We start from the raw sequence: 27,605 nt of genomic DNA, 5'->3' as shown, positions 1-27,605 counted from the left end.
TATGTTTTCTTCGGTAGATGGGGTTTCCTCTCTAAGAAAATCCTAATCTAAAGGAATTAGCTTAAAGTAAATAAATTGGAACTATAGTACAGATTCGTTTCATTGTATTTGATGTTAAGAAATAGATCAGCCAGGAGTGTCATTATTTCTAGCGTAACCAAATATCTCTTCCCCTCTAGGTTTTTGTCATAGGGAAAAATATGTTTCTCTAATGCTTGTCGTAGAAAATTAGGGAAACACAGAAAACTACAAAGAAGTTAACCGGTGCCTCTACTCCTAACAAGAGAAGTTTTACTCTTTTGCTATATTTCCTTCCAAATTTTTCCTGGCACATTTTTACATAGTTGAGATCACATTATATAATAAACTCTACATGCTTGTCTTTTTGTTTTTTTTTTTAAGTCCACCAGTATCATTTCTAACACTTAAAGCTCTTAAGATTTTTGTGCCATATGACACATTGGGGAGAGTCTGTGTTTCCTACCAGAGCCCTAACTCCTGACACCAGAGCCTGGTAAAGTGTCGGGCCTTGAGGCCCGGACACCCTAGTGTGGTGCCAACTTGCTAGCCGACTGAGACGAGGAGGGGACACTGCAAATTACTCCAGCCTGCTTCTCTGCGCCTGGCAGTGGGAACTGCCACAGTCCATCCTTTTTTTTTTTTTTTTTTTTAATGTTTATTTTTGAGAGAGAGAGAGAGAGAGACAAGGAGTGTGAGCAGGGAGGGGCAGAGAGAGAGGGAGACAGAATCCAAAGCAGGCTCCAGGCTCTGAGCTGTCAGCACAGAGCCCGACGCTGGGGTCGAACCCACGAGCTGTGAGATCATGACCTGAGCCGCAGTCGGACACCCAACCGACTAAGCCACCCAGGCACCCCCATCTGTTCTTTTTTAATGTTTATTTACTTTTGAGAGGGAGAGTATAGCAGGGGAAGGGCAGAGAGAGGGGGACAGAGGATCTGAAGTGGGCTCCATGCTCAGCAGAGAGCTGATGTGGGGTTTGAACTCCTGAACCACAAGATCATGACCTGAACTGAAGTCGGCCACTCACCCGACTGAACCACCCAGGCACCCCTCCATTTAAAATATATATATGTATGTATATATATAAATTGGTGGACTCCATGGCACCTTATGGGCCCAGAACATTGTCCAAACGTACGATGAGTTGAAAATGTCTCAGAGCCACCAGTCACTTCCCTCCCCGCTAACATTTTCGGCAATGAGGGTACACTGTGGTCTCTGGACTGATTGGTTTCCTTTTGTCTGAATGAGGCGCCAACTTCTCATGATTTCTTAAAAGCGTACAAAGAGAATGTAGGAACGAAGGAAGAGGCTTCAAGGAAAATGTGCATGGAAATGTTGATTGTGTTATCTAGACCAGTGCTTCTCAGACTCTTTCCCATCATAACAAACAAGGTAAATATGATGGCTTTTACTGCCGATGTTTCTGTCCTTGTTGCTACATCACCTACCCCTTTCTTCTTCTCTCAAGAAAGCAGAGCAGAATCCATCAGTCACCATGCCTCACCTTAATGTGATCATCATTCGTCCAAAACATTTTTTATGGTGGTTAAGGGATGAATTAAATGGCTCAGCTCTTAGAGGTGTTGTCTTTTCAATAAACCTACTTAAATATTGACACGTTGTTACTGAGGAACGGTCCTCTTCAAAAATCACTGACAACTGGTACAAAAATCTGTGACCATAAATCATACTACCCTGTAGAATTTTCAGAAAAACAAAAACAAAGCCTGCTTTCAAAATACACACTGACCCTTTTTATTAGTTGTATCCACCAAGCATATAGGATGGTCAAATCGGTATAATTTCCCACTTTTTAAACTGGGGACTAGATTTAAGTTATAAAAGCAGAGCGTTTTTAGCATCTATTTTTTAACAACTATCTTTCCCTATGAAATATTTGGAAGTCTGACCAGAGAATTTTTATGGCTGCTTTACAAGCAACTTATGAGCAAAGCACTGTCAGAGGATAGCGCCTTGGTATAGTTTCAATACGACAACAATCACATCATTTTCTATGGTCTTTGAGGCTTCCACAAGACGGTCAGTGTGGGCATCTCCACACCCAGGGCACGGTGAGAGCTCGCTGCGTTTGGCTCCTCGATTATCATGATTATTGCTACTTTACCCACATCACCTTATCACCTTTATTATCTTTTACACATGAGGCTTTTGAAAAGGCTTCACATCTTTATTTATTATTTTTTAATTTTTCTTAATGTTTACTTTTGAGAGAGAGACAGAATACGAGCGGGGGAGGGGCAGAGGGAGGGAGGCACAGAAACTGAAGCAGGCTCCAGGCTCTGAGCTGTCAGCACAGCCCAGTGCGGGGCTTGAACCCACGAACTGTGAGATCATGACCTGAGCTGAAGTCCAGGCCTTAACCGACTGAGCCACCCAGACACCCCTATTATTATTATTATTATTATTATTATTATTATTACTATTATTATTATTATTATTTTTTTTTACAATCACCAAGCCAACAGCTCTCGTACAAATCAGAAGAAGAAAGCCCAAAGACTGGTAGAAACTCATAACAGGTTTTTGGTTTTGGGGGTTTTCCCCCTTCCTTAATCACCTGTTTGCCAGGCAATACCAGTATATAGTGGTCACATGGGAAAGTTGGCTTCTAAGCTCACTGTGTCATCTCTGAACTGGACCTACGTTATTTGTCTAACATCCTTTCATTGTTGTGTTTGCTCTTGTTCCTCACCGATGTAAGAATTGGCATTTCTGGCTGCTTTTTTAGAAAACACTCCTCCCAGACAAATAGTAAAATTGACTTCTAGGCTTTTTTTTTTTTTGGAGGGTGGGGAGTGGTGGTGCCTGCATTTAGCACCCTGGAGTATGAGACGGGATTAAACAGAAGCATTAACGGAAGATTGAAGAAGACCAAAGAATCTTCTGTTTTTACCAATATGCTTCTACGAAGCATTGGCTTTCACACACCCTTGATTAGTGAGTGTATACATTTGATGCAATGTGACAGGGTACCATAATAAGAGTGGCTTCAACAAATAGAATTTTCTGTCAGTTGAAAGTCCCAAATTGGTATGGCAGCTCGGCTCCACACCGTGAGGGATTCAGACTCCGCCATCCAGGGTGTTGCTGTGGTCCTAATAGCCCAAGATGGCTTCCCTGGGATCTGCATCTCAGCAGCAGCCAGGGGCAGGGCAAGTATGGCCCACGAGTGACACACACTCAGACCTCACAGCACAGAGTGGGATCTGTGGCCACCCTGAGCCTTACGGGAAGCTGGGAACTCTGGGCAGCAATTTGTCCAGTTAAAAATGCTGAAGGTTTTGCTGTAGAAGCAAGTAGAAACAGAGATTGGAGGAGACTGTGCACTTTGTATTTCACACCCATTTTTTAAATTTTCTCTCATCCCTTTGCACACTTAACCTTCCTAATACAACATCTTTTATCATAGAAGAGGGACTTAGGAGAACGAGAACTGAGGTACGGAAACATCATAATGCATAGTCCTCAGAACGGAATGCTTGAGAACCCTGACTTTTCTCTCTGGGGTTTCCAAGGACTGGTTTAGTTTTTGTTTGGATTTCAAGGTGGACTTCCATTCTATTATGCCCCCTAATCCCACTCGAATTTGATGCCATGTAAAGATATGAAAGGTAATATTCATCTTAAAACTCAGACACTTTGACAATGGGTCATTTAAACTGTAAATTATAGCCAATAAAACGTATTTCCTATTTTCATTTGGGATAAAGAAAAACAAAACGATCGTATGAGTTTCGCACTTGCTGTTGACTCATGTATAGGCAGTAAGAAGGGTCAGCCATATGCAATGATCAGCATAACGTGGGTGTGAAAATATTTCAGGTGATATACACACATGCAAAAAAAGCCTTTTAATTCCTTAAAGAACACTATACACATATATACTGGGGAGACTAAGGGTAATTCCATAACTATTTAGTAGTTACAGTAGTGGTTACTAATACGTCTTTCATTCTTGGGTCTTCTCCTGGGGTTATAACAAGGTAAACAGACTTGTGCCTCAGTGATGAAAATTTGATGAAAAGAAAATGAGGATTACTAAGGATAATGGTGTTTAAATATGTTTAAAATTGTAAATAAGAACCAAATTATACTTCTATTGTTTAAATATAGTCAGCATTCTGAAACTCTGATTTCTAAGAAAATGTTTTAAATCTTATGTAGTTGAATATTATTTAATTCTCTTTATTTTTCTAAATGTCTTTATATTTTGATCTAAAACTGCAATTTTTCAGACTTCACCTTTTGGTATTTATTAGCCCTGTATGTGTCTTCTGACTTGTTTTCAGATTTTTTCACATATACTTGAAGAGTACATCAGTAATTCCTCTATTAAATTAGCTAATTCTTCTCCATTTTCTCCAGTGATCTTAAAGAATTGAATAAATGGTTATTGTCTGAGGTAGTTTGGGGGAAAGTGTTCCATGGCTAGAATGTCTGGGCATCCTTTTTATTTTTTATTTTTATTTTTTTAAAGTAACCTCAAGTAAGGCTTGAACTCATGATGCCAAGATCAAGAGTCACATGCTCTACTGACTGAGCCAGCCAGGCACCCCTGAGCCATCCTTTTTAGACTCCCTTTCTTTTTTTTTTTTTAAAGCTTTTTCTAATGTTTTTTTTTTATAGTTTATTTATTTATTTTGAGCGAGAGAGAGCACACGCATGCAAACTTGAGTAGGAGAGGGTCAGAGACAGAATCCCAAGCAGGCTCCCCACAGTCAGCATGGAGCCCACGAGGGGCTCTAACTCATGAACCATGAGATCATGACCTGAGCCGACCTCAGATGCCTAACTGACTGAGCCACCCAGGTGCCCCTAGACTCCCTTTCAACAATAGGTTTCTTACACTACCTGTTATAGCCCACAACCCTTGACATAAATAACACTGGTCTTTTTACTCACAGGCAAAGTTCTGCTGGAATGCACTTGAATTAGGGTTGCCATGTTATTTGAATTGTTTCCTGATATTCCAGACAGATCCATAGCTGAATGGGGGCCAGACTTATGCACTGTCTCATTACACTGAGATTCTGCCACTAATACAATGTATTCTCTCCAGAAAATTTTTGCTTTTGGAAAGAGAATTTTGTGTTAACATTAACAGTAAGAGACATCTCACTTCGGTGTAATGTCCAGGGCATGACACATTATTTGGGTTTTGAGAATGTTTTAATTGAAAATACTGTTGTGCTCCTGGTTCAGGAAAACATAGCTCAGGGCCAGGGAATAAAAGAATTGTGTTTCTTTAGAAACATGGCACTTACTTCCAGGTATGAGTAGAACACTTGGAATGAAATGAAACCCTATTGTTTATTTTCTGCTGGGTTGTTTAAATCTCCCTACCATCTCGTCTTTGGAGAATTGTGTCTTCTTCCAATGGGTGCTCTTTACGTAGAACAGCTTTTGTCCACAGCAGAGACAAAAAGCTAATGCACTGTATACATGACATAAACAGTCTTCTACTTACAATCAGGATGGCTTCCAAAAGTTCATCTGCAAGGCATTTGTTTAAAACTGAAAACGTGTTTGTCCTTAGAAACACTGGGGGCCGGGCTAGCGCACCAAAGCCTATTTAATGCATCCTGTAACCGAACTGATACTATTATGCATTATACATCCTGGAAAGAGGAGGGTCTCAGGAAGTTAAAGGAGGAAGGAGAAGAGAAGATATTTGTCTTCCTACTTCCAAGGGCCTTAGTTCCGACCTTCCTCATCCTCATCCGTTTGGGAGGGGTCCCTGCCTCTGTGTTCTGCTTCACCTAAACAACCCCCCCTCATGCATACCCTTAAAATCCTTCAGTGCAGCTGGTCTCAGAAAAGAAGGAATCTGATCTTTTGACCTTACACATGCTTTTGTGCAGCTTACTGTGATCCTAAAATCCTCTAATTTTTAAATATGGTATTTCCTAGCTGTATGATTCTCTAATAATTAAAGGTTCCCAGTCCATGTTACAGATTGAAGACTATTTGAAAAAGGAGAAATGATATTTGGAGACTGGACCACCATATGAAAGAAATTGTTTCTGTAAGCCAGTGGTTCTCAACTGGGGTGATATTGCCCCCAGGGGATATTTGGCAATGTCTGGAGACATTTCCGATCATCACAAATGGACATGTAAAGGGTAGAGGCCAGAGGTACAGCTTAATAACCTAAAATGCATAGGACAACCCCCCTTCCCTCAACATACACACATAGACACACACACTCATGGCTTAAAATGTCAATAGCACCGAGACTGAAACCATGCTTGAAGCATGTCCCAAAGTATGGGTTGTTTACAGGTATGACATTTGGCACATCTCCGCCGAAAAGTTTGGGAAATGGAGGATTTAAGAGTTTACCATGTACTCTGGGTTGGCTGGCAGGGGCAGCTTTGGTCCTCTGCCCCTGAACCTCCTCCCCAGACCTTTGAAATGAGCATACCCTCTAATTGAAATTAACAAGTGTGTAGTAAGAGCCTATGATGCATCATCAGTGCTGGACTAAGGACACAGCAGGGAATGAGACAGAACTTCCTGTCCTCAGTGAGTTCATATTCTAGTGGGGAAAGAAAAATGAGCTCCATAAATTGTGTGTGTGTGTGTGTGTGTGTGTGTGTGTGTGTGTGTGTGTGTGTGTGTGTTGTGTGTGAGTATTGTGTCGAGTGGGGTGGGGTGGAAAGGAGTGTGGGAAGGTGCTCAGTGCTATGAAGAGCAGGAATGAAGCAGGGATTGAAGATTAAAAGGGCGGCGGAGGAATGGGAATTTTAAAAGGGGAGGTCAGGGCAGACCTCCTTCACAAGGCACTCTTTCAGTTGCCTCTGAGGTAAGAGAGCAAGCTGTGTGGTGATCCTGGAGGAAGAGAATCCAGGCTAAGCGCAGGGTCCAGCGAGGTGGTGAGGGGCCTCAGATGGGAGCCTTCTGGGCTGGTAGCCATACCTTCTGCCCAGAAGCTGCCCCCAAGCCCCTCTTCCTTAGAAATTCTCTAGGCCCGTTAGGCTGTGGAGAGAGTTGGGTACAGCACTAGGATTTCCTAAAGCTGACTGCTGAAACATCAGAGTGCTTTATGTTAGGGTCATATTCTCTGAAGGGAACGTAAAGAAATGCGACTTTAGTAGTGTATTATTGTTTTTACCACTCTTTTCCTTCTTCCACATAAGGACTTTGAATATCTGAAAACTCCAGGTAGTTTCCATGCAGGGGCTGGAGGACATTTGGAGGAGAGGGAAATGAAAAGCCAAAACTAGGGATTTAAGTGATGGGTGTTTAAGATGTTCTCAGCTGGTGTACAGGTGGCCTTTCCTGGGTTCCTGGGCCTGTGGTAGTCGTAGCCTGGTGTGGCTGGGGTGGATGCAGGACGTTTGGCATGCATGGGGACCGCTGAAGGCAGAACCGAGCTGTGTATCATGAGTCACCTGCCAGCTTTTAGCTCAGAGTTTAATAGCACCCCAAGAGAAGGGCACTTGGAGTAGACCCTGAATATTATGCAGTGGGCAGGACGCTCTGTGTCCTCTGCTCGTTTGTCACACTGAACTTTACAGATAAGAAGCTGAGACCTTACCAAGAGTAACAATTCCGCCTTTGTTGGAGAACAGTTTATTTCCTCATAGTTGTCTTTGTCACAGAGATAAGAAAGGGATTTAAAATGTGTGGCCTCTTTTTCCAAGATTTTTTTTAATCCATTTAGGACACAGTGCCTTGCACCTCGCAGCCAAGAACAGCCACCACGAATGCATCAGGAAGCTCCTTCAGGTAAAATGGAACAACTTAAAATTATAAATTTTTAAAATTATGTCATCTTTTAAATTTAAGAATAACTGTATCTGTGAAAGAATAACACACGCGCGCGCGCGCACACACACACACACACACACACACACACTCCCTTAAATACCATCCCAGAACCTGGGTTTCCTAAGAAGCATCACAATTTAAATGACAGCCAAGGAAAAGATTATTTCCATAGCAATTGCACTGATAGGGAAGAAGATCCTCATCAGAATTTGGAGTGTCTTCCTGGGATCCAGCCTTTTTCTTGCCTTTATTCAGCTCCTTGTGTCCTTTTCTGAGAGACTTGTACCCTTTACATAATCAGTTTAAAAACTGTTTTTCTTGCGATTGGAGATGCTTGCAATATAGGATCTCCAGTATCCTAATAGCCTTTCTTTCAGTAATTGGTAGAACACAACTCTTTTTGAGAAACAAAATTTCAACCTTTATTTCCTTGTGTGTAACTTTAAATGTGCCTTTAGTTCTTAGTTTTTTGCCGAGGTTCTTGGTTTTATTCCCCTTTATAATTTGAAGCCAACTCCCTGGTTTGATAACCTGGCCAGTTTATAATGATCGCTTAGGGGGACGACATCTGTAAATCTTGAAAGATGAATATTTAATGAAAGCCCAGTAGCAGCCCATACTGTAACATCCAGCCATTGCCAGTCAGCGTGCAAGCTGGTTGTTTTCAGGAACAGCACAGAGCCATAAAATATGTGTTTGGAGTGCTATCTCTTCTGTTGAGCTGTTGTCTCAGCCTTCACAGGCACTGTGTGGGACCCAGCATCTTGCTTTAATTTGGCTCTGCGATTCTAATGCAGAAATGTGGTCACATTCTTCAACTTGTCCTGCTCTGTTGGTCACACAGCTTCTTGTCTTGCGTTATGTGACGCAAGCTGCCACCAGTGCCAGGAATGCAAACCTTAACAGGCCTTTGAAGTGAAATTCAAGAAAAATAGATCAACATCTGTGATTATTATTATTTTTATTATTATTATGAGGCTCCCCTCTGAGAACAATTAAAGTAAAACTTCCCTGCTTTCTCTGAGGCCCGGCACCTTGAATAAATGACAATCATGGACTTACCCAAGTGCACTGCCTCCATACCCTTGGTCTTGCCTTAATTTTTTTTTTTTTAACTTATTTGTATCTTAAATCTCTGTTCTCATTCTGGCTTGGCTATCCAGGCTTTGCATCTGGCTCTGATTTTCAGGAAGAATGAACTTGACAGGCTGGAAACCCTCATGGGCAAGGACCAGATATTCTAGCCTCTAATGTAATTTTATATCTGGTTATGCAAATGGATTGGTTTTTCTCTGGAATCTTTGAAGCCTTTAAACACTTCCTTGTGCTATTCTAAAATTAGGCCAAAGCATGGTAAGTCGTAACTTGATCTCCATTCCTCTTACCACTGAAGGGCAGACAGACATTTCACTCTTAACATTGCCTGTTCTTGCCTCTGACTTGCAGACTTGCTGTTCTTCTTTCTGAATAGTTGTTAAAACCTGAGGCTTTGAATTTTTTTTTTAATGTTTATTTATTTCTGGGACAGAACATGAGCAGGGGAGGGGCAGAGAGAGAGGGAGACAGAATCCGAAGCAGGCTCCAGGCTCTGAGCTGTCAGCACAGAGCCCAACGCGAGGCTCGAACTCACAAACCGTGAGATCGTGACCTGAGCTAAAGTCGGTCGCTCAACCTACTGAGCCACCCAGGCGCTCCTAAAACCTTGAGGCTCTGATGTCCTCCTAATGGGTCGCTTTCCTTGGGTCCTGGACCTCTCCAGCCAGTTCTTCACTTCTGTCTTGGCATCCTCTGCCCTCTGTGATGTGACCCTTGTTGCCTCCCGCCCTCCCTCACTCTCTGCACTGGATCCTTTCTCTGAGCTCTCTAGGCCTTTGCTCTTACTATGTGTCTGCTGGAGATTCTTCTCTTCTCCAGTGGCTACCGTTTTAAAGTTTGCCTCCTCAAGGCAGTGAGCACAAACAGACCCTTGTGAGATTCTTCAAATTCAAATGAACTCTCCTCTTCCCCTGATAGCCCACTAGTCCTCCCCCCCCCCCCCACTTTTAACAAGTGCCTCCTGGACACCGTGCCCTGTGTCAGGTATTGAGTATATTTTCACGAGCAGAGCATCCCTTATCCTGATGAAGCTTGCAATCTTGTAAACAAGTCCCCAAATGCATGTTACAAATTGCACCACATCAAGAGGAAAACTGACCAAGTACTGAGAGAGCTGGGTGTGGGGTGAACGATCAGGGAAGGGCTCGTGGAGGAGGTGATATTTAAGCCGAGAACTTTGAAAAGAGCCAAGGGGAAAGCATTCCAAGCAGACAGAAGAGCAAGTACAGAGGGCCTTGGGTAGGAAAGGCACTGGTCAGGGAGGAAAGAAAGCCTGGGGCCAAGTGAGCGTGGAGGAGAAAGAAGGCCATGGAGTGCAGGCCTGTGTGTCATGGCAGGCAGGCCGTAAGTCCTCTGAGCGCAGCATGGAACTGTGGAGGGCTTTTAAGGAAGGACTGGTATTCACAGTTTTAAAAGATCACTCTAGTCGTATAGAGAATATAGGCGAGAGCAGAGCTGTGGAGCCCGCCAGGAGGCTGCCCCAGCTGTCTGCATGAGAGATGCTGGCCTGGACTGGGAATGGGGAAAGAAAGAGTAGACCAGGTATGTTTAGGTCACAGAATTGGCAGGACATGGTGGTGAATTAGATGGCGGAAGAGGAGGAGGAGAAGAAGTTAAAGGTGACTCAGTGGGAGTTTAGGACGGGCATTTGAGGTGCTTACGTCAGAGCAGAAATGTGAAATAGGCAGTGGGTTATCAAGCCAGGCGCTTGGAGATGACGTTGCGTACAGCTGAGAACATATGCTCTAGCCCAGTGCATCTGGGTTTGAATCCTGGCTCTGCCATGTCCTGTGACTTGAGCAAATTATCACCTTCTCTGTATCTCAGTTTCCGCATCGGAAGATGGGAGTGATAATAGTGTCTAGCATTATCAGGAGCCTTAAAACAATGAAGAGTACCCAGTGCGTAATAGCTAATATGTACTTAGGTTTGTTATTGCGAAGGTACATATTTGAGTCTTTAGCCTTTAGATGACATTTCAAGCTACGGGCATGAATGAGATTACCAAGAAGGAGAGCACCGAGGAACCCCAACATTCTGTGTTTGGCTCACGGAGGGGGAGTGGCCAGAGCAGTAGTGGGAACACCAGGCTAGTATGGGCGCTAGGAGCTAAGTGGAAGGACTATTTGGAGAAGGGGGTGGATTGCGGTAAGAGGAGGACACAGATGTTTGTTGTCGTGGGAAACACGAAGGTTATTGGTGACTGTGGGGCCATCTCTGTGGAGTCTGGAGAACAGCACGCAACTGCAGTGGGTTTGGAAACGAGTGGGAAGCAAGGCAGCATGGATCGCATGTGGGCAGTTCTTTACAGGAACTTGGTTTTCTGAAGGGGGACTAGAGAATTAGGCAGGAAGTGTGGGGGGAAAGACGGGACCAAGATGAGAACGCCTGGAGCGTATCTGTCAGCTGCCGGTGATGGGATGCTAGTGTGAGAGGGAGGACAGGACGGCCAATGCAGCAAAGAGGTGACCTTTTGCCTGGGTCCCGATTACTTGGAGAGGAGCTCCCCTCCCCATAGGAGACTGTAGGTCCTGGAGCACAGCAATTGGGGCCTATTCATATTTATTCTCTTCTTGATAAGACACATCACAACCTTGCAGGAAAAGGATGAACTCAACAGAGCGCAATGTTTATTATGTGTATTTATTTATTTTTTGTCTTCTAGTCAAAATGCCCAGCCGGAAGTGTGGACAGCTCTGGGAAAACAGCTTTACATTATGCAGGTGACTTTCATTCTCTTACTGATCCTCCTGCTGTAAGAAATACTCAGTTGTCCTTTTCCTCTTTCAAGCCATTTTCTTTACCATTTTATTTCTGAGGCTGTTGTCTGTCATCATTCCTGGAATTTCTGTCTCCCTCAGTTTGCAAAATGTGTAGGGTTTTATCAAGGAACACATCTAAAATTCATCAGTTGCCTGCCAAACTGTAAAAATTGCCATGGTTATTATATTTTAATTAATGTAAGTTTCTGGTTTAAGCTAAGAGATTTTCATAAGCATTTAGAGATTTCATGTAATATGTGATACAGATTTTTTTGATTTGGGGATCAAAGGAAACTCCCATTTTATTTCTCAGTGTTCTGTTTTACTATCTTGTCATTATCTGTCACACGGCTCCCAAGTAACAAAACGTCAACACCGAGCTCAGGGAGTGATGAGATTTATAAATTTCTATTAGTGCTAGCTGGGACAAAGCTAAGTCCTACAAAATGCCAAACAAATATTTGCACAAAGGCAACTGGCAGACAGTGGCTCTAGGTCTGGAAATTAACATTGAAATGTAACACTAATTCGGAGCACCTTACTTAACCTTCCGGATATGACTTCTCTTCAGTGCAGCTAGTATAACATAGCAAACGGGGTGGAACACGAACTTCTCCGTCCTGGGTGCATGTGATGCCCCTGCTGGTGAGAGCTCCTGTGTGACGGGCTGTGTCTTTGTTTCCTTCCCTCAGCGGCACAGGGCTGCCTTCAAGCTGTGCAGGCTCTTTGCGAGCACAAAAGCCCCATAAACCTCAAGGATTTGGTAAGTATCCAGCGGCTGCTAGACGTGGAGATGCACACTGGCGTCTAGAGCACTGTGGGCTACCTCTGCAAGTCACTAAGACGTTTAGAGACCTCAGCATTTGGCGAAAGTCTAATGCGTTTCAACCTAGATCCTCTTCTGCAAAACGGATCCAAGTATTATCTCTATTGGTCTCTGAATTTAATGACACATTGAGAATACATTTTGTGACATGCACTTCCTGATGTGTACATTTGTTTCTCAGGTCATCTGCCATCAACCTAAATGTATTAATAAGGCTTAATTTCTTGACTTTTAGAAGAAATAAATCTAAATAGAAGTTCTGTCATTTCTGTTAACTTCCCGTGTATCATCTTGGGTACTCCTGGTTAGGATTTCCCAACTCTGAAAACCACTTCTAGCCTGTTTAACCTTGCTGGGCTACTCTGAGAATAAATTTACATGCCAGTCACTCCTGACTGCAAGTTTAAATGTCCTGCCATAGCATAGAAATTATATGCTATGCATGCATTATATGCTACGCATGCATTATACCTAATGGGAATAGTGTTATGTGAGTGTATAGAATTGTAGATAAATTCCTACTCCCTGAATCTCAGTACTTCATAACCAGAAAGTATTGTAACTTCGCAGAGATAATTTTTTAGAAATGTGTCTGAAATTCTATTTTAAACGGAGACTTAATCTTTAAGCAGCAATTGTATTTTTCAAAATAATTGGACATATTGTAATTTATTTTTTTTCCTTTGCCTACTTGAATACATCTACCTTAAAAGTTACTATCAACTGCATTTGGGAGGTATGTTCCAAGGAATAAGCAGAATACAAGCTTCTCTTGAAGCTTTTGTATCATTTGAGTTAGGACCCCTTCACCCTAAGATTGTGGAAATAGTCACCTATGTATTCTTCTAGTATTTTTTCACTTTTTTTCTGTTGTAATGTTTACATTCTTCATCACCTTACATGGTTTGTATATGAGTTGGGATCTCATTTTCTTATTTTATTTTATTTTACTTTATTTTTATTTTTATTCCAGTGTAATAAACGTACAGTGTTATATTAGCTTCAGGTATATAACATAGTGATTCAACATCATTTAAAAAAATTTTTTTAATGTTTATTTATTTTTGAGAGGGAGCAAGACAGAGGGGCAGAGAGAGAGGGAGACACAGAATCCAAAGCAGGCTCCAGACCCCGAGCTGTCAGCACAAAGCCTGATGCAGGGCTTGAGCTCATGAACCACGAGATCATGACCTGAGCTGAAGTCAGATGCTTAACTGAATGATCCACCCAGGTGCCCCTCTACAGCACTTTTTTAAAGGATTGCCAATTGTCATATTAAATGATTCTTTCCATTGATCTTTATCTAGTCATGTGCCAAGAATAGGCAAACTCTTAATGTTCCATTCTGGTACTTGTAAGGTTATGAAAGCATGTACTTTGCAAGGGAATAGTAGAATGGATAGTAGGATGCGTGTAGTTTGCTTGGAAGAAGCTGCTTGGAGGGCAGCGGACCTACTGCTGCCCTGTGGAAACAAGTCCTCCTGTTCTTCAAAGCCATCCCCCAGTAAACATGATATGCTTGCCTGGAGCCTTTACATACTTGATGTTCCAGTCTCTGTCATGTCACTGCCAGACTGAGGGTTGGTCACTGAAGGGAAAAAGCAGCCCATGAGGCTGAGGTTCCTGAGAAAAAGCTAACAGTCAGTGCAGTTCCTTAAGAAGAGGTCTGTTGAACTACTAGGTGTTTATCCAAAGGATACAAAAGTGCTGATTGGAAGGGACACATGCACCCCAATGTTTATAGCAGCATTATCAACAGTAGCCAAATTATGGAAAGAGCCTAAATGCCCATCGACTGATGAATGGATAAAGAAGATTGGGGTGTGTGTGTGTGTGTGTGTGTGTGTGTGTGTGTGTGTGTGTGATGGAATATTACTCGGTGATCAAAAAGAATGAAACCTTGCCATTTGCAGCAACATGGATGGAGCTAGAGTGTGTTATGCTGAGAGAAGTAAGTCAGAGAAAGACAAGTATGATATGATTTCATTCATGTGGAATTTAAGAAACACAACAGATGAACATAGGGGAAGGGAAGGAAAAATAAGATAGAAACAGAGAGGCAAACCATAAGAAACTCTCTTAAACACAGAGAACAGTCTGAGGGGTGCTGGAGGGGAGGCAGGTGGGGGGATGGGCTAAGTGGGTGATGGGCATTAAGGAGGGCACTTGTTGGGGGTGAGCACTGGGTGTTATATGGAAGTGATGAATCACTGGGTTCTCCTGAAACCAATACTACATTGTATGTTAATTAACTTGAATTTAAATTTAAAAAAAAATGCTGTGCTGAGATGTCATGGCAGCCCTATCGGGACACAAACTGTCATGGTGGCAGGACAGTTCAGGAATAAAATGTACAAAGAACAAGGCAATTCTGTATGCAATTCTGGCATTTAGGATCGTAGTTAAAATCAATCTACATTTGTCTCCTAGGATGGGAATATACCACTGCTTCTTGCAGTACAAAGTGGCCACAGTGAGGTCTGTCGCTTTCTCCTGGATCATGGAGCAGACATAAATTCCAGGGACAAAAATGGAAGGTACCACCAAAATAGAAATCATGGGATTTCCGTGATATCTACATTCTGGGAGCCTCAAAATATTACAGCTATATTTTAGATCATTTGTAATAAAGTGTTTTTAATTTTTTCATTTTCTGCCTTTTTTTTTTTTTTAAAGTTAGCCCTATACCCACCATGGGGCTCGAACTCATGCCTCTGAGATCAGGAGTCACACGCTCTACTGACTGAGCCGGCCAGATGCCCCTTCTGCCTCTTTTGATAATCGAGAATCTGTTTGACATAAAAAAAATTTCCCCTAGACCTCTGTGATGCGATTATTAAATACTGAAGTGACTAGGCCATTTCCGATGGCTTTTCATGCAAAATTAAACATATTGGCTGCTTTTAAAAATAGTCCTAATGATGTATAGATACTTTAAAATGCTTGAGGTGAAAGGTGCCATCATATTATGATTGGTGCCAATCATATTAAATTCCATCATATTTAGAAGATTATGTCTATATTATTTGACCTTATATGGTTTAATGTTTTGATTCAATCTGAAGTTTAAAAAACACCCCTAGTTTCATCTCACTAGCAGTCCATTAAGTGTATATATTTAACTGTACTTCATCTTTCTTTCCTTGTTTTCAGGATAAGTGATTTCTCAGAAAAGTGTTTCCCCATTTTGGTTGTATTAATTTGATATCTCTTTTTTTTTCTTTAGAACTGCTCTCATGCTAGCCTGTGAGATCAGCAGCTCTAATATTGTGGAAGCCTTAATTAAAAAGGGTGCAGACCTAAACCTTGTAGATTCTCTTGGACACAATGCCTTACATTATTCCAAACTCTCAGAAAATGCAGGAATTCAAAGCCTTCTATTATCAAAAATCTCTCAGGATTCTGGTATGTGAAAGAAAATAGTCAGTGTTGTTTTAAATTTATCCACTCCATTTTCCCCAAAGGGTAAAGGAATGTGCACAATATGATCTATTTTATTATTCTTTTAAACATATTCTTGAAGAAAAATGTAGTGTTAAATACTGTGTTTGTTGTGTGTATGGGTGTGAGTGTGCATGTGTGTATCTCCCACCCAAAGTAGATGTGAGTCATGGTTCTTACCTTTATTTATTTATTTTTTTCCCCACTTTTTCCTCTATAGATTCAAAGACACCAACAAAACCAAAGCAGGTATTTATCTTTGGGGGAGAGAATTTTTTTTGGCCATCATAGCTTGTGGGAATTTGAAAATGTTCTGATTAAACCACTCTGTGCTCCACTAGAAAAGTGATAAAAACTATGTTGAAAATGCTTAAGGAGTAAAATATCTTTAGAATAGATGATTCATTGTTAGAAGGTGGTAACTGTTTTCTTAATGGTTTACCCTGTTTCCAAAGCATGTGACTTTAAACTTGCTACTTATATATTCATCTTTTTCGGAAATGTACTAATACTTTCTGTTGTGAAAATGTTTGGTTAGCTCTGCGAAGGAACAACAACAATATTTTAAATGCTTGTGTATCCCATGGATTATAGACCTCTATCCATGAGAGTGTTAGATATTTAATGAATATAAGAGGGTTAGCTTTTCCTTTCATTTTAATTGGAACTTTTCTAAAATGTTGTTAGAGTTCTAGATAGAAATTGAGAAGATTGCCCTATTATTTTGGAGTTTTTTCCTAAAAACATTGTCACCATTGTTTACTTTTTTGATGAGATGTATAGTTGGCAGTTACATTCATTTACTTACACATCAAAGGTTTTGAAAAATTATCATAGACAGGAAATAGCCAATACTGAATTTATTAGGTACTAACTGTGTCACTTATTTATTCATAACCTTCAGAGAAGACGTTTCCGCTTGCCCCCATATTGACATTCTTTTTAAAAAGGAGTGGAAGTAATGCAAAGGTGGAGGAAATACCACTGCTTTGCATTAAGATGGCTAGACTATCATTGTATTCTGGGTTCTAAACTGGGGCAGGCAGCTCCCCATCCTCTACTTTCCCAATTCTCTACACCAACTTAATCTGGTTTTGTCTTGTGTTTTTTATTTTCTGGCTATTAAAGCATGGGCTGCTGGAAGAAAACTTGAAGCATGCATATTACTTATTTTTATGTTGGTAGCAGATTCAGATCTTATTGAAGTAAGAAATGCATGAACTGTTGAGGTTTTTCTCATTTGTTTGATGAAGCTGTTTGTTCAGACTTTACTAACCGAACTAACCCACCTCCATTCTTTGGACTGTGATAACTTCCAGCATGATCAAGTCTCTAAAATAAGCTCAGAAAGAAGTGGAACTCCAAAAAAACGCAAAGCTCCACCACCTCCTATCAGTCCTACCCAGGTAAAAACAAAAGTAAACCAACATTGAACAAACATATGACAACAACAAGAAAGAGCCATGATTTTGTCATTTTATCTTTAGGCCAAAATGAAATGTTTAGAATTGACTCTTAAATGCACATTTAAAATTTTCTTTACTGGTTTTAAATTACAGATAATGGCATGAAAGATTTTGATTATTAGTATGTAAATAATGTTGATTCTTATTTAGTGCAAGGCTGGGGAATTGAACAGGATCTTTTTTTAAAGCCTCCAGGAAAAAAAAAAAAGAAAGAAAAGGAAAGAAAAGAAAAGAAAGAGACTGAAGGAAATTTCTCAAAATCTTAGGACAGAAACTTTTTCCTTAAGTGAAGCTCAGTCTACTTTTAGTAGCTCACATGAACAGCTCAAGTGAAGGCGGGGAGAATGGGTAGCTGGTGAGGCAGTTAATTGAAAATGAATTTTAGCTGGTTTCTCAAAATTCTGTTCAAATATATTTGCCTTTCTAATTACATTGAAGGTTGGCTAATATTAAAAGCAGGTTTCATTTCTGAGCTTATAGTGACTATTACATATAGGAGGAAGCTCGAATGTCTATGAAATCTCTCAAATAGATAAGTTATGTTAAATATGTTAGCATATTCATCAATAATATTCCCAACATGCCACAGAAGTTTTATAGATTTTGAAAATTGCTTCCAGTAAATATAGGAAGAAAGTTAGTTATACTCTGCAAACTTCCAAAAAGTACTTGAGGTGCCATATTAAATAGAAGATACCCTTGGATTAAGTGAAACTAAGGATGGTTACTGTTAGATTTATTTGCCTTGGTTAAATAGGCTAATCCTTTGCACTGGAGAAGAAAAGTCTTTGAAGAAACGTTCTTTATCTGTGATTTTCATTTTGTGTTTTTAAGTTGAGTGATGTGTCTTCCCCAAGATCAATAACTTCAACGCCACTTTCGGGAAAGGAATCTGTGTTCTTTGCTGAACCACCCTTCAAGGTATTTCCTGTCTGTGTTCAATTTATTTTGAATTTTAAGATACATAATAGACATGATTTAAGTGGTACAACATCGGACAAAACAGAATAGACTTCCCAGTGATTGATTGACAACCTTTTCATCACGAAGCACCCCTCAGTTATTTCTTCTGGCATGGACTCCACACAAAAAAAGTAGAATGAATAGATTACATTCCGTAAGTAATACCTAATTTTCTTGATTTTAAAAAAAGGGACAAAGATAAGAACTTAACTGATAACCAATCTTCTTACTAAATCGAGTTGATATAATGCCCAGCAAAAAGAAAGAAATGAGGATTGTTCTCTGGTGTCTTACTGACAAGTAATTGTATATTTGTAATTAAACTTTTCCTGACTATAAAGCTATAATATGCATTAATTTTAGAAAATCCTTTCTACCTAATTCTCTAAATTTCTTGTTGGAAGGTATTTTAGGAAATGGGAGGATATTTTCATTTACTGTCTGTTTACCTAACCATCACTAGGAAATTATGCTTGGAAAGAAAATAAAATTTCTAATTGTTAAAATGAAATTGCAGTGGAATAATTGTATACTTCTTTCCCCCATCTAAGAATTACTGAAGATAAATTACTTTTTTTTTTTAAGTTTATTTATTTTGAGAGAGACAGAGATAACGTGTGTGGGAGAGGGGCAGAGAGAGGGAGAGAGAGGATCCCGAGTAGGCTCCGCCCTGCCAGTGCAGAGCCCCATGCAGGGCTTGAACTCACAAAACTGTGAGATCATGACATAAGCCAGAACCAAGAGTCAGGTGTTTAACTGACTGAGCCACCCAGCAGCCCCAAGATAAATTATCTTTTAACTTGGATGTACAGTGATCTGAAAAAGATCCCGTCAACCTAACATTTCCCACACTTCAACTAGATTTTATTAATAAATTCTTAATATGAATACCTAAATGAAGAAAGGAAAGGAAGTTATACTTTTACAATTAGTACCCTAATGTCTTCTAATATGATTATGGCTCAAAGGATGCAGTGCATTCCAGAGAAGAATAAATTTCAATTTTCAGCATTACAGTGTAAAAAGCCTTTCATTTCTTTTTTAAAAAAATCTCAAAAAGATAAAAAGTGACACCATTTAAAATGGCTAAAGTTTAAGAAGTGTATTTTTACATGGTGGTGATGATGTGGAGGAACTAGAATTATCATACTCTGTTGGTAGGAATGTAAAGTGGCAAAACTACTTTGGAAAACTGACAGTTTCTTTAAAAGTTCATCACACACCTAACATATGATCTAGCCATCCACTCACTGATGTTTTTACAAGAGAAATGAAAACTTATGTCTCACAAAGTTGTATACACAAAAGTTTGCAGAAGCTTTATTCACATATCCCCAAACTGGAAACAATCCAAATGTCCTTCGTAAGCAGCATCATGGGTGAATCTGAAAATCATCAGGCTGAGTGAAAAAAGCCCGACACATATTCATACCCATGACAGTCCATTTATAGGAATTCTAGCAAATGCAAAAAGGAGAGTGGAGGTTACCCGGGGATAGGGTGGGTAGGTATTGGCTGTGATGAAGCATGCAGAATCTTGTAGACCTAATGGACACCTTCTGTATCTTGGTTATCGTGGTGGTTCCATAAGTGTGTACCTGTCAAAACTCAACCTGTAAACTTTAAATGGGTGCCATTTATTGTACTTTAAGATAGTTGAAAAAGAAAAATAAACATCTATTTTTATAAAGCGAAAAGGCAGCTTTTGTAAAGATAAGCACTTGCCAAAAATGAGCCACTTTATTTTTAGCATTTGGGCTTTTACAAAAGTTCCTTTGCTGAAAACTTCTATCTCTCATCATAGTCCACCGCTCATCTAGATGAAACATAGTAATTTCTGGCAACTCATTGCATTTTGTTTTGAAATGAGAGTCTGGCTTTGAAGTTGCAAGAACTTTTGCAATGTATTTACAGACACATATTCAGGGGCAAAGGTTTAGAGGAGATCTTTAGGGGATTGTCAACCCATGATCATAAAATTTTGTATTCCCATATAAAATTACCTTTATCTTCCCTGACAGGTCTTATTTACTACAAATTCTCTTAAAAATATTAATAAAAATATACTAATAACAGTTAATTTATAAAATAGTGAAGCTAAACCAGTATTTCTAATGTATTTTAATCAGTATATTATCCAGATAGGTAAGACTTGTATTTGACTTCATTATGAAACTAATATTTGCCATCTCAGGTTTTAGGACATAGCCCACTAAGTTCACTATTACATAAAGTTATTATAATCTTAAAAGATATTTGTATTTTACTTACTAAATAAAGTTCCTGAAAACTATTTCGAGATCACACGCTCTGGAACCTCACGTTTTAGAAATCATATCTCAGTAGATCATCATCACTTTTATTCACTTATATTTTAAAATATTCCCTTTCCTGGCGATTTTCTAACTTTTTTTTTTTTAGAAGGAAACCTGTTCTGTGTAAACCCAGGAAAATTTGCTTGCTTCTTTTGTGGAATATCATATTCAGGAAAATTCTTTGAAGTCATTTTTGTCTTCCAACAGGCTGAGATCAGTTCTATACGGGAAAACAAAGACAGACTAAGTGACAGCACGACAGGTAAGAGGAAGGGGCGTCTGTGTTCCTCTGACAGGTCTCTAGCCCACGTCCATTTACATACATCAAAGGCGCACCTGGAGGAAGTGTGAGGAGGTCCGAGAACCCCGGGGGTGCCACCCTGGAGCTGCCAATACCACACAGGCTGACACTTTCCCCTGGATTTTAAGGAGCCCCTGAGCTTGGATGTGAAAACAAAAATATCCCTGTTTTCATTTGCCCCCAACTACTGTTAGCACTTCCTTCAGTGATGAATATAGACAATAATGCCCAGTGGTATCAGCAGACCAGTAGACTTTGCCAGCAGGAGAATTCGCAGGTAATGTCCTGTCACCTTACTGTTATCGCGGGTATCTTGAAATGTCATTTACAGTCTCTCTACTAGAAATATGGCATTAGACCTGCTGCTGTATTCTTGTTATTGGCACATTATGGAATCAGCTCTTAAATTACGTAGCCTGTGTCTTCTCTTTTATGTATTATAAAGCACTGTTTTGCGGTGAGGTCTGGGGCCACGAGCTGTCACAAGGGGCACTCCTCACCGCTGAGCAACAGGTTATTTCCTGAGGGAGAGCCAACTGAGCACTTCCGTGGCTGCACAGTCTAACTTTCCTACTGTGCATCTTAAATAGAGAAATGCAAAGACAGAGTGTTGAAATCACACACAGTCATCCCGTCTTCACCAAGACAGGGTTTAACTCATTGTCTTCAGAATCCATCCTAAGGTTACCCTCTAAGAATATAGTTCAGCACCCCCAGAATCCATTTAAAACGTTGTGTAGAGGGGCACCTGGGTGGCTCAGTCGGTTGAGCTCCCGACTTCGGCTCAGGTCATGATCTCACAGTTCGTGAGTTCGAGCCCCGCGTGGGCTCTGTGCTGACAGCTCAGAGCCTGGAGCCTGCTTTGGATTCTGCGTCTCCCTCTCTCTCTGCCCCTTCCCCGCTCATGCTCTGTCTCTCTGTCTCTCAAAAATGAATACACATTAAAAAAAATTTTTTAAATGTGTAGATTATTCCATTTTACTTTTTAAAATTTTTATTTAAAAAAAATTTTTTTAATGTGTATCCATTTTTGAGAGAGAGAGTGTGAGCAAGAGTGAGCAGGGGAGAGGCAGAGAGAGAGGGAAACAGAGGATCTGAAGCAGACTCTGCTGAGAGTGGAGAGCCCCACGCAGGGCTCGAACTCATGAACCTTGAGATCATGACCTGAGCCGAAGTCGGAAACCCAACCAACTGAGCCACCCAGGCTGCCCCTCATTTTACTTTTTTAAAGTATATTTATTTTAGAGAGAGAGCGAGAGGGGGAGGGGCAGAGAGAGAAAGGGAGAGAGAAAGAATCCCAATCAGGCTTTGCACTGTGAGCACAGAGCCTGATGTGGGGTTCGAACTCACAAACTGTGAGATCATGCCCTGATCCAAAACCAAGAGTCAGACCCTTAACCGAATCAGCCACCCAGATGCCCCTCATGGAGATGATTTCAAAAGCTCCTTTTGCTTCAGCATTTAGTTTCTCAGCCTATGATTTCATAGGTGTTTGGAACTTTTAACTTACAGAATTTAGAAATATTAAACTTTCTAATTCTTGGCAGAGATCCAAGTTATTTGAACACTTCTTACATTGGATTCTTTAAAAACCATCCACTGTATTTTAGAAGTAATTTCTATTGCTTAGAATTACAGTCATGCTCTCAATCCTCTGGTTTATTCCAAACTTACCAGACATCATGTCAAGGGGACTCCTTAGAAAGCTGTGGGTTAGGAACCTGACATCAGAAGTAAGCATTTCTATGAAGAAATGTCATTTTGCATGCTTCCAAATTAAGATGAAAGTTTCCATCTTTGCATTAAATGGCTGTGAGAAAATAATAAAATTATAGTAAAAAATGTGCATCGGTGCTATTCAGATTGTGGTCTGTACAACTGTTCTGGGTTTGCACCAGGAAGTCATCCAGCTATACTGCTAAGCACACTGCTTTGTCCAGCAGACATTTTTTACCCCCATAGAAAGACTTTGTGCGTGAAGGAAGCGGTGCACTGAATGACATTCTGGGAGCAAGGCTCTTGTCTCAGTGAGCACTTTGAGTGGCAGAGCTTTAGATGCTATTTCAGCGTGGTAATCAGTAGGATGTCAAAAAGTTGTGGTTTACCAGCAGTGGGATTGTGGGGTTAAGAGGAGATGGGTGCACGCTGGGGCGGGCCAGCAAATGCTGTAAGGAGGAGGCAGAGTTTGCCGTGGGTCCTGAAACCTGCCTACAAGGGACTTAGCCAAAGAGATGCTGCAAGGGCTATCAGATGGATGAAAGATTAAGGAAGCAGCCTTGTGTCGAGATATAGAGGGTATGATGGAAAGTTTGAACCTGAGGAAGATGTGATGCTAGAAATCATGGGTCAGTGGCACCTAGGTGGCTCAGTCGGTTAAGCGGCCGACTTCGGCTCAGGTCATGATCTTGCAGTCCGTGAGTTCGAGCCCCACGTCGGCCTCTGTGCTGACAGCTCAGAGCCTGGAGCCTGTTTCAGATTCTGTGTCTCCCTCTCTCTCTGACCCTCCCCCCGTTCATACTCTGTCTCTCTGTCTCAAAAATAAATAAACATTAAAAAAAATTAAAAAAAAAAAAAAGAAATCATGGGTCATACACCTGAAAAAGTACTTTGGGACCACGTTATGGAGGCCTTAACCCAGACTAAGGAATCTGGAGATTAATTTTGAAAAGAGAGTGATTAAAGCACTGGAACCACAGGAATGAGCCTATCAAAGCACATTTTAGGAAGATTAGCCTGACAGTGTTAGGTAAAGCTATATGTTTACTAAGGAGAGAGACAGAGCTTTGTCACGAGGCTGTTTGCAGGGCTTCTCAGTCAGGTGATAAAGTTTAAACTAGAGTAAGGGTGGTAGGGATAAGAAGTGAACCAGATCGTAGGATATTTCTAAAAGGATTCACATAAATGGCACTTACTAGGCATGATATGATATGGCAAGGTATGGTATATTAGGTATATCATAATATGTATATTAGGCAAGGTATAATACTTAATAAGGGGAATGGAAAACATATGACCAAATCCATCAGTTTTCAGATGAGCTTCTACACATCCACACCTATGCTAGGCATACCCCAATGAGGGAACCGCAGGACCTGAGGATTTCTGTTCATCTAACCAGGGGCTTTGCTAGGGGCTTTCATTCTTCATCAGAGCCAGGAAGAAGCACTGGATTGGGTAGAAGGTGACTCGGTTAGAAGTCAGAGAAATATTAGTTTAAGAAAATATTATTTAAAATCACTTTTCTCTTTTCCAAGGTGCTGATAGCTTATTGGATATAAGTTCTGAAGCTGACCAACAAGATCTTCTTGTCCTGTTGCAAGCAAAAGTTGCTTCTCTTACCTTACACAATAAAGAATTACAAGATAAATTACAGGTAGGTACATAGATTATTACCATGAACTATCCTGTAGGGTCAAACTATTGGGTTTTTTCAGGTTAGTCAGGTGGTATTTTGTTTTAAACCTCTACATTAGTTTCTTCTTCCTTTTTAAATGTAGTTCGCCTTTAGTGTTTTATAGTTTCAAATTATGTTTGTTGAGAGAGTAATTCATTAGCTCTATTTCTGTAAATTGGTAAATTATATATAATTATATACTTAGTGCATTTTATATATTACTATATATACACATGTTTGTGTGTGTGTATAAACAGCCATTCATTTAGTAGAGCTGATCGTTTAGCAGATTTAAGAACTTGATTGAAATAGCTATGCTAAGCCCATTGCCCCTTTTTGGCTACTGGAATAATATGAGAAGCAAAGGAAAAATTATGAGTCAGAGGCTTTAGAGCCCAAACAAATCTAGTGTTTTTAAAGTGGCAGAAATGAGCTGTCCTGAGAGAGTACAGAATAAGCTTAGTGTCGTTAACCCAATTCTCATGTCCCAGACCGTGGTTTGTCATGGGGCAAAAGTACCCATAAAGGGACGCTGCAGCTCTCCCCTATGTAAGCTTTGGATTTGTTCTCTTCTACCAGTTGCTTGCTCACCTGACCACACCTCTGGCACCATTTCATTCTTGCCTTTTTTGCAGGCCAAATCACCCAAGGAGGCAGATGCAGACTTGAGCTTTGACTCCTACCATTCCACTCAAACTGACTTGGCCCCACCCCTGGGCAGACCTAGTGAAACCTCTCCCCCAGACTCCAAGTCATCTCCATCCGTCTTAACACATTCCTTGAGTAAATCCACTCTCGACAGCGACGGGCAAATTCAGCAACTGCAAGAGATTCTGCGGGACTTGCAGAAGAGACTAGAGAGCTCTGAAGCAGAGAAGCAGCAGCTACAGGCTGAGCTCCAGTCCAGGAGGGCCGAATTGGTGTGCGTTAACAGTGCAGAGATTTCAGAGAACGGCTCCGACCTCAGCCAGAAACTGAAAGAAACTCAGAGCAAGTACGAGGAGGCCATGAAAGAAGTCCTTAACGTGCAGAAGCAGATGAAACTGGGCCTCGTCTCGCCCGAAAGCGTGGACAGTTATTCACATCTCCGTGAGTTACGGATCACTGAGGAGGAAATAGATGTGCTAAAGCAGGATCTCCAGAACGCATTAGCTGAAAGTGAAAGAAATAAGGAGAAAGTGAGAGAGTTAGAAGAAAAACTTGTAGAGAAGGAGAAAGATTTGGGTATTAAGTCTCCCGGGGAAGAGTACGAGGAAATGAAAAGTTCATATTGCTCTGTGATTGAGAATATGAATAAGGAGAAAGCTTTTTTGTTTGAGAAATACCAAGAGGCCCAAGAAGAAATCATGAAACTAAAAGATGCCCTAAAGAGTCAGATGACACCGGAAGCCGGCGATGAAGCTGGGGATATGAAAGAGGCCATGAACAGGATGATAGATGAGCTCAACAAACAGGTAAGCGAGCTGTCCCAGCTGTACAAAGAAGCCCAGGCCGAGCTGGAGGATTACAGGAAGAGGAAATCTCTAGAAGACGTAACAGCCGAATATATCCATAAAGCGGAGCATGAGAAACTGATGCTAGTGACAAACGTGTCCAGAGCTAAGGCAGAAGAGGCATTGTCCGAAATGAAGTCTCAGTACTCAAAGGTATTGAACGAGTTGACGCAGCTCAAACAGCTGGTGGACGCACAGAAAGAGAACTCTGTCTCCATCACAGAACATTTGCAGGTGATAACCACACTGCGGGCTACCGCGAAAGAGATGGAGGAAAAAATAAGCAGTCTCAAAGAGCACCTTGCAAGCAAGGAAGGGGAAGTAGCAAAACTGGAGAAACGACTCCTGGAAGAGAAGGCCGCGATGGCCGACGCCATGGTGCCCAGGTCTACCTACGCAAAGCTCCAGTCATCACTAGAAAGTGAAGTGAGTGTGTTGGCCTCAAAATTGAAGGAGTCCGTAAAAGAGAAAGAGAAGGCCCATTTGGAGGTCTCCCAGATTCGAAGTGAGGTCTCACAAGTGAAAAGGGAAAAGGAAAATATTCAGGCTCTCTTAAAATCCAAAGAGCAGGAAGCAAACGAACTTCGGCAACAGTTCCAGCACACTCAGGAGGAGCTTTCAGAAATGAAGAGACAGTCGGAGAGCTCTTCCAAACTGGAGGAGGATAAAGATAAGAAGGTTGGTGAGACTCCATTGCTGTTGAGTTTCTAGTTAGCTAGACACTAGTTTCTAGTTAGCACTGGTCTCTTGTGATTGCTCAGAAGTTCTGCATGTGACTCCATCTATCCCCATGGCCACGTTAAGATTAGTAGTTTGGACATTTATGTTTAAAAAAACAAAACAAAACACTGATCGTCGATCACTCCCCTTATATTGAAGCATTTTCACATACGTGGTGCATATTTTCCCTTTTAAAATTATTTTACAGAAGCTGTGTCAAGTGTCAGGGATCAGAAGCGAACCCACAAACTGAAAGGCATTTGTAACCCATCTTGAACTTCAACTCTTTTGGAATCCAAACAGATTCTTCCATCATATGGAAACCCAAATACTTCCAGACTTAATCCCACTTCCCTAAGTTCCATGAGCTTTCCCCTGAGTCAGTGTTAAGAACCGCCCTCCATGGCACTCATTGTCAAAGATGTATATAGGAGGGGAAGCAGGGAATGTGGGGAGCAGGTGATTAGAGATGGGCTGAGCGTGGCTTGGCGGAAGGAGGGGAAACAAAGGGGATGGGGGCGTAAAAAATGGTTCTGTGCCTGAATCTGCTCCATGTCCCCAGTCCTCTGGGTCAGATTTTCCAAACGGCATTGATCAGAGCACTGTTTATCATTTATTCCTTTAGTATGATGAAAATTTCAAAAAGAGCTTCCAAAGCCAAGGGGGCAGAGAGTTAGGAGGCAGAGGTCAGGTTGCGGGGAGGGGTTATGTTTACTTTAAAGCAAGATGCCCAGAGAAGTCAGGGTTCCTAGAACTCATTCCTGATTGCCCATGTCAGCACTACTGAACAAGACATAGCCGTCTCAAAATAAAGAATGCCTAAAATCCTCATTCTGATAGTACCCCCATTCACAGTAAAATAGGAAAGCATCTTCCTAGCTTTTGTTTACCCTCATGCCTCGAAGCACGGTATTGAATCTGGGGCCCTTATTTGAATATAGTGGCCTTAGAGGGCTATGTGGGTTTGCTGATTTTGTTACCTATTTCATTGTATGGGTTTTCTTTAAAAAA

At 41.1% G+C, this 27,605-nt stretch overlaps 1 protein-coding gene across 7 annotated transcripts in view; it reads left to right on the top strand.

Moving 5' to 3' along the window:
• The window catches only part of RAI14 (retinoic acid induced 14), a 142,662-nt gene that overhangs the window by 108,638 nt on the left and 6,419 nt on the right, over positions 1–27,605 (top strand). For 5 of the 7 annotated variants that reach the window (XM_027075140.2, XM_053201638.1, XM_053201643.1 and 2 more), the window contains 11 exons: positions 7,712–7,776; positions 11,579–11,636; positions 12,368–12,438; positions 14,932–15,038; positions 15,728–15,906; positions 16,163–16,191; positions 17,262–17,348; positions 18,243–18,329; positions 20,894–20,948; positions 24,242–24,360; positions 25,017–26,552. In XM_027075140.2, the coding sequence (XP_026930941.1) occupies positions 7,712–7,776; positions 11,579–11,636; positions 12,368–12,438; positions 14,932–15,038; positions 15,728–15,906; positions 16,163–16,191; positions 17,262–17,348; positions 18,243–18,329; positions 20,894–20,948; positions 24,242–24,360; positions 25,017–26,552 (2,393 nt within the window). The remainder of the gene's footprint in view (positions 1–7,711; positions 7,777–11,578; positions 11,637–12,367; positions 12,439–14,931; positions 15,039–15,727; positions 15,907–16,162; positions 16,192–17,261; positions 17,349–18,242; positions 18,330–20,893; positions 20,949–24,241; positions 24,361–25,016; positions 26,553–27,605) is intronic. The other 2 variants (XM_053201636.1, XM_015075753.3) reach the window with 1 other exon arrangement.

Source organism: Acinonyx jubatus, chromosome A1 (genome assembly GCF_027475565.1).
Source record: "Acinonyx jubatus isolate Ajub_Pintada_27869175 chromosome A1, VMU_Ajub_asm_v1.0, whole genome shotgun sequence".
NCBI lineage: Eukaryota > Metazoa > Chordata > Mammalia > Carnivora > Felidae > Acinonyx > Acinonyx jubatus.
This window is presented reverse-complemented; position numbering and strand designations above follow the sequence as displayed.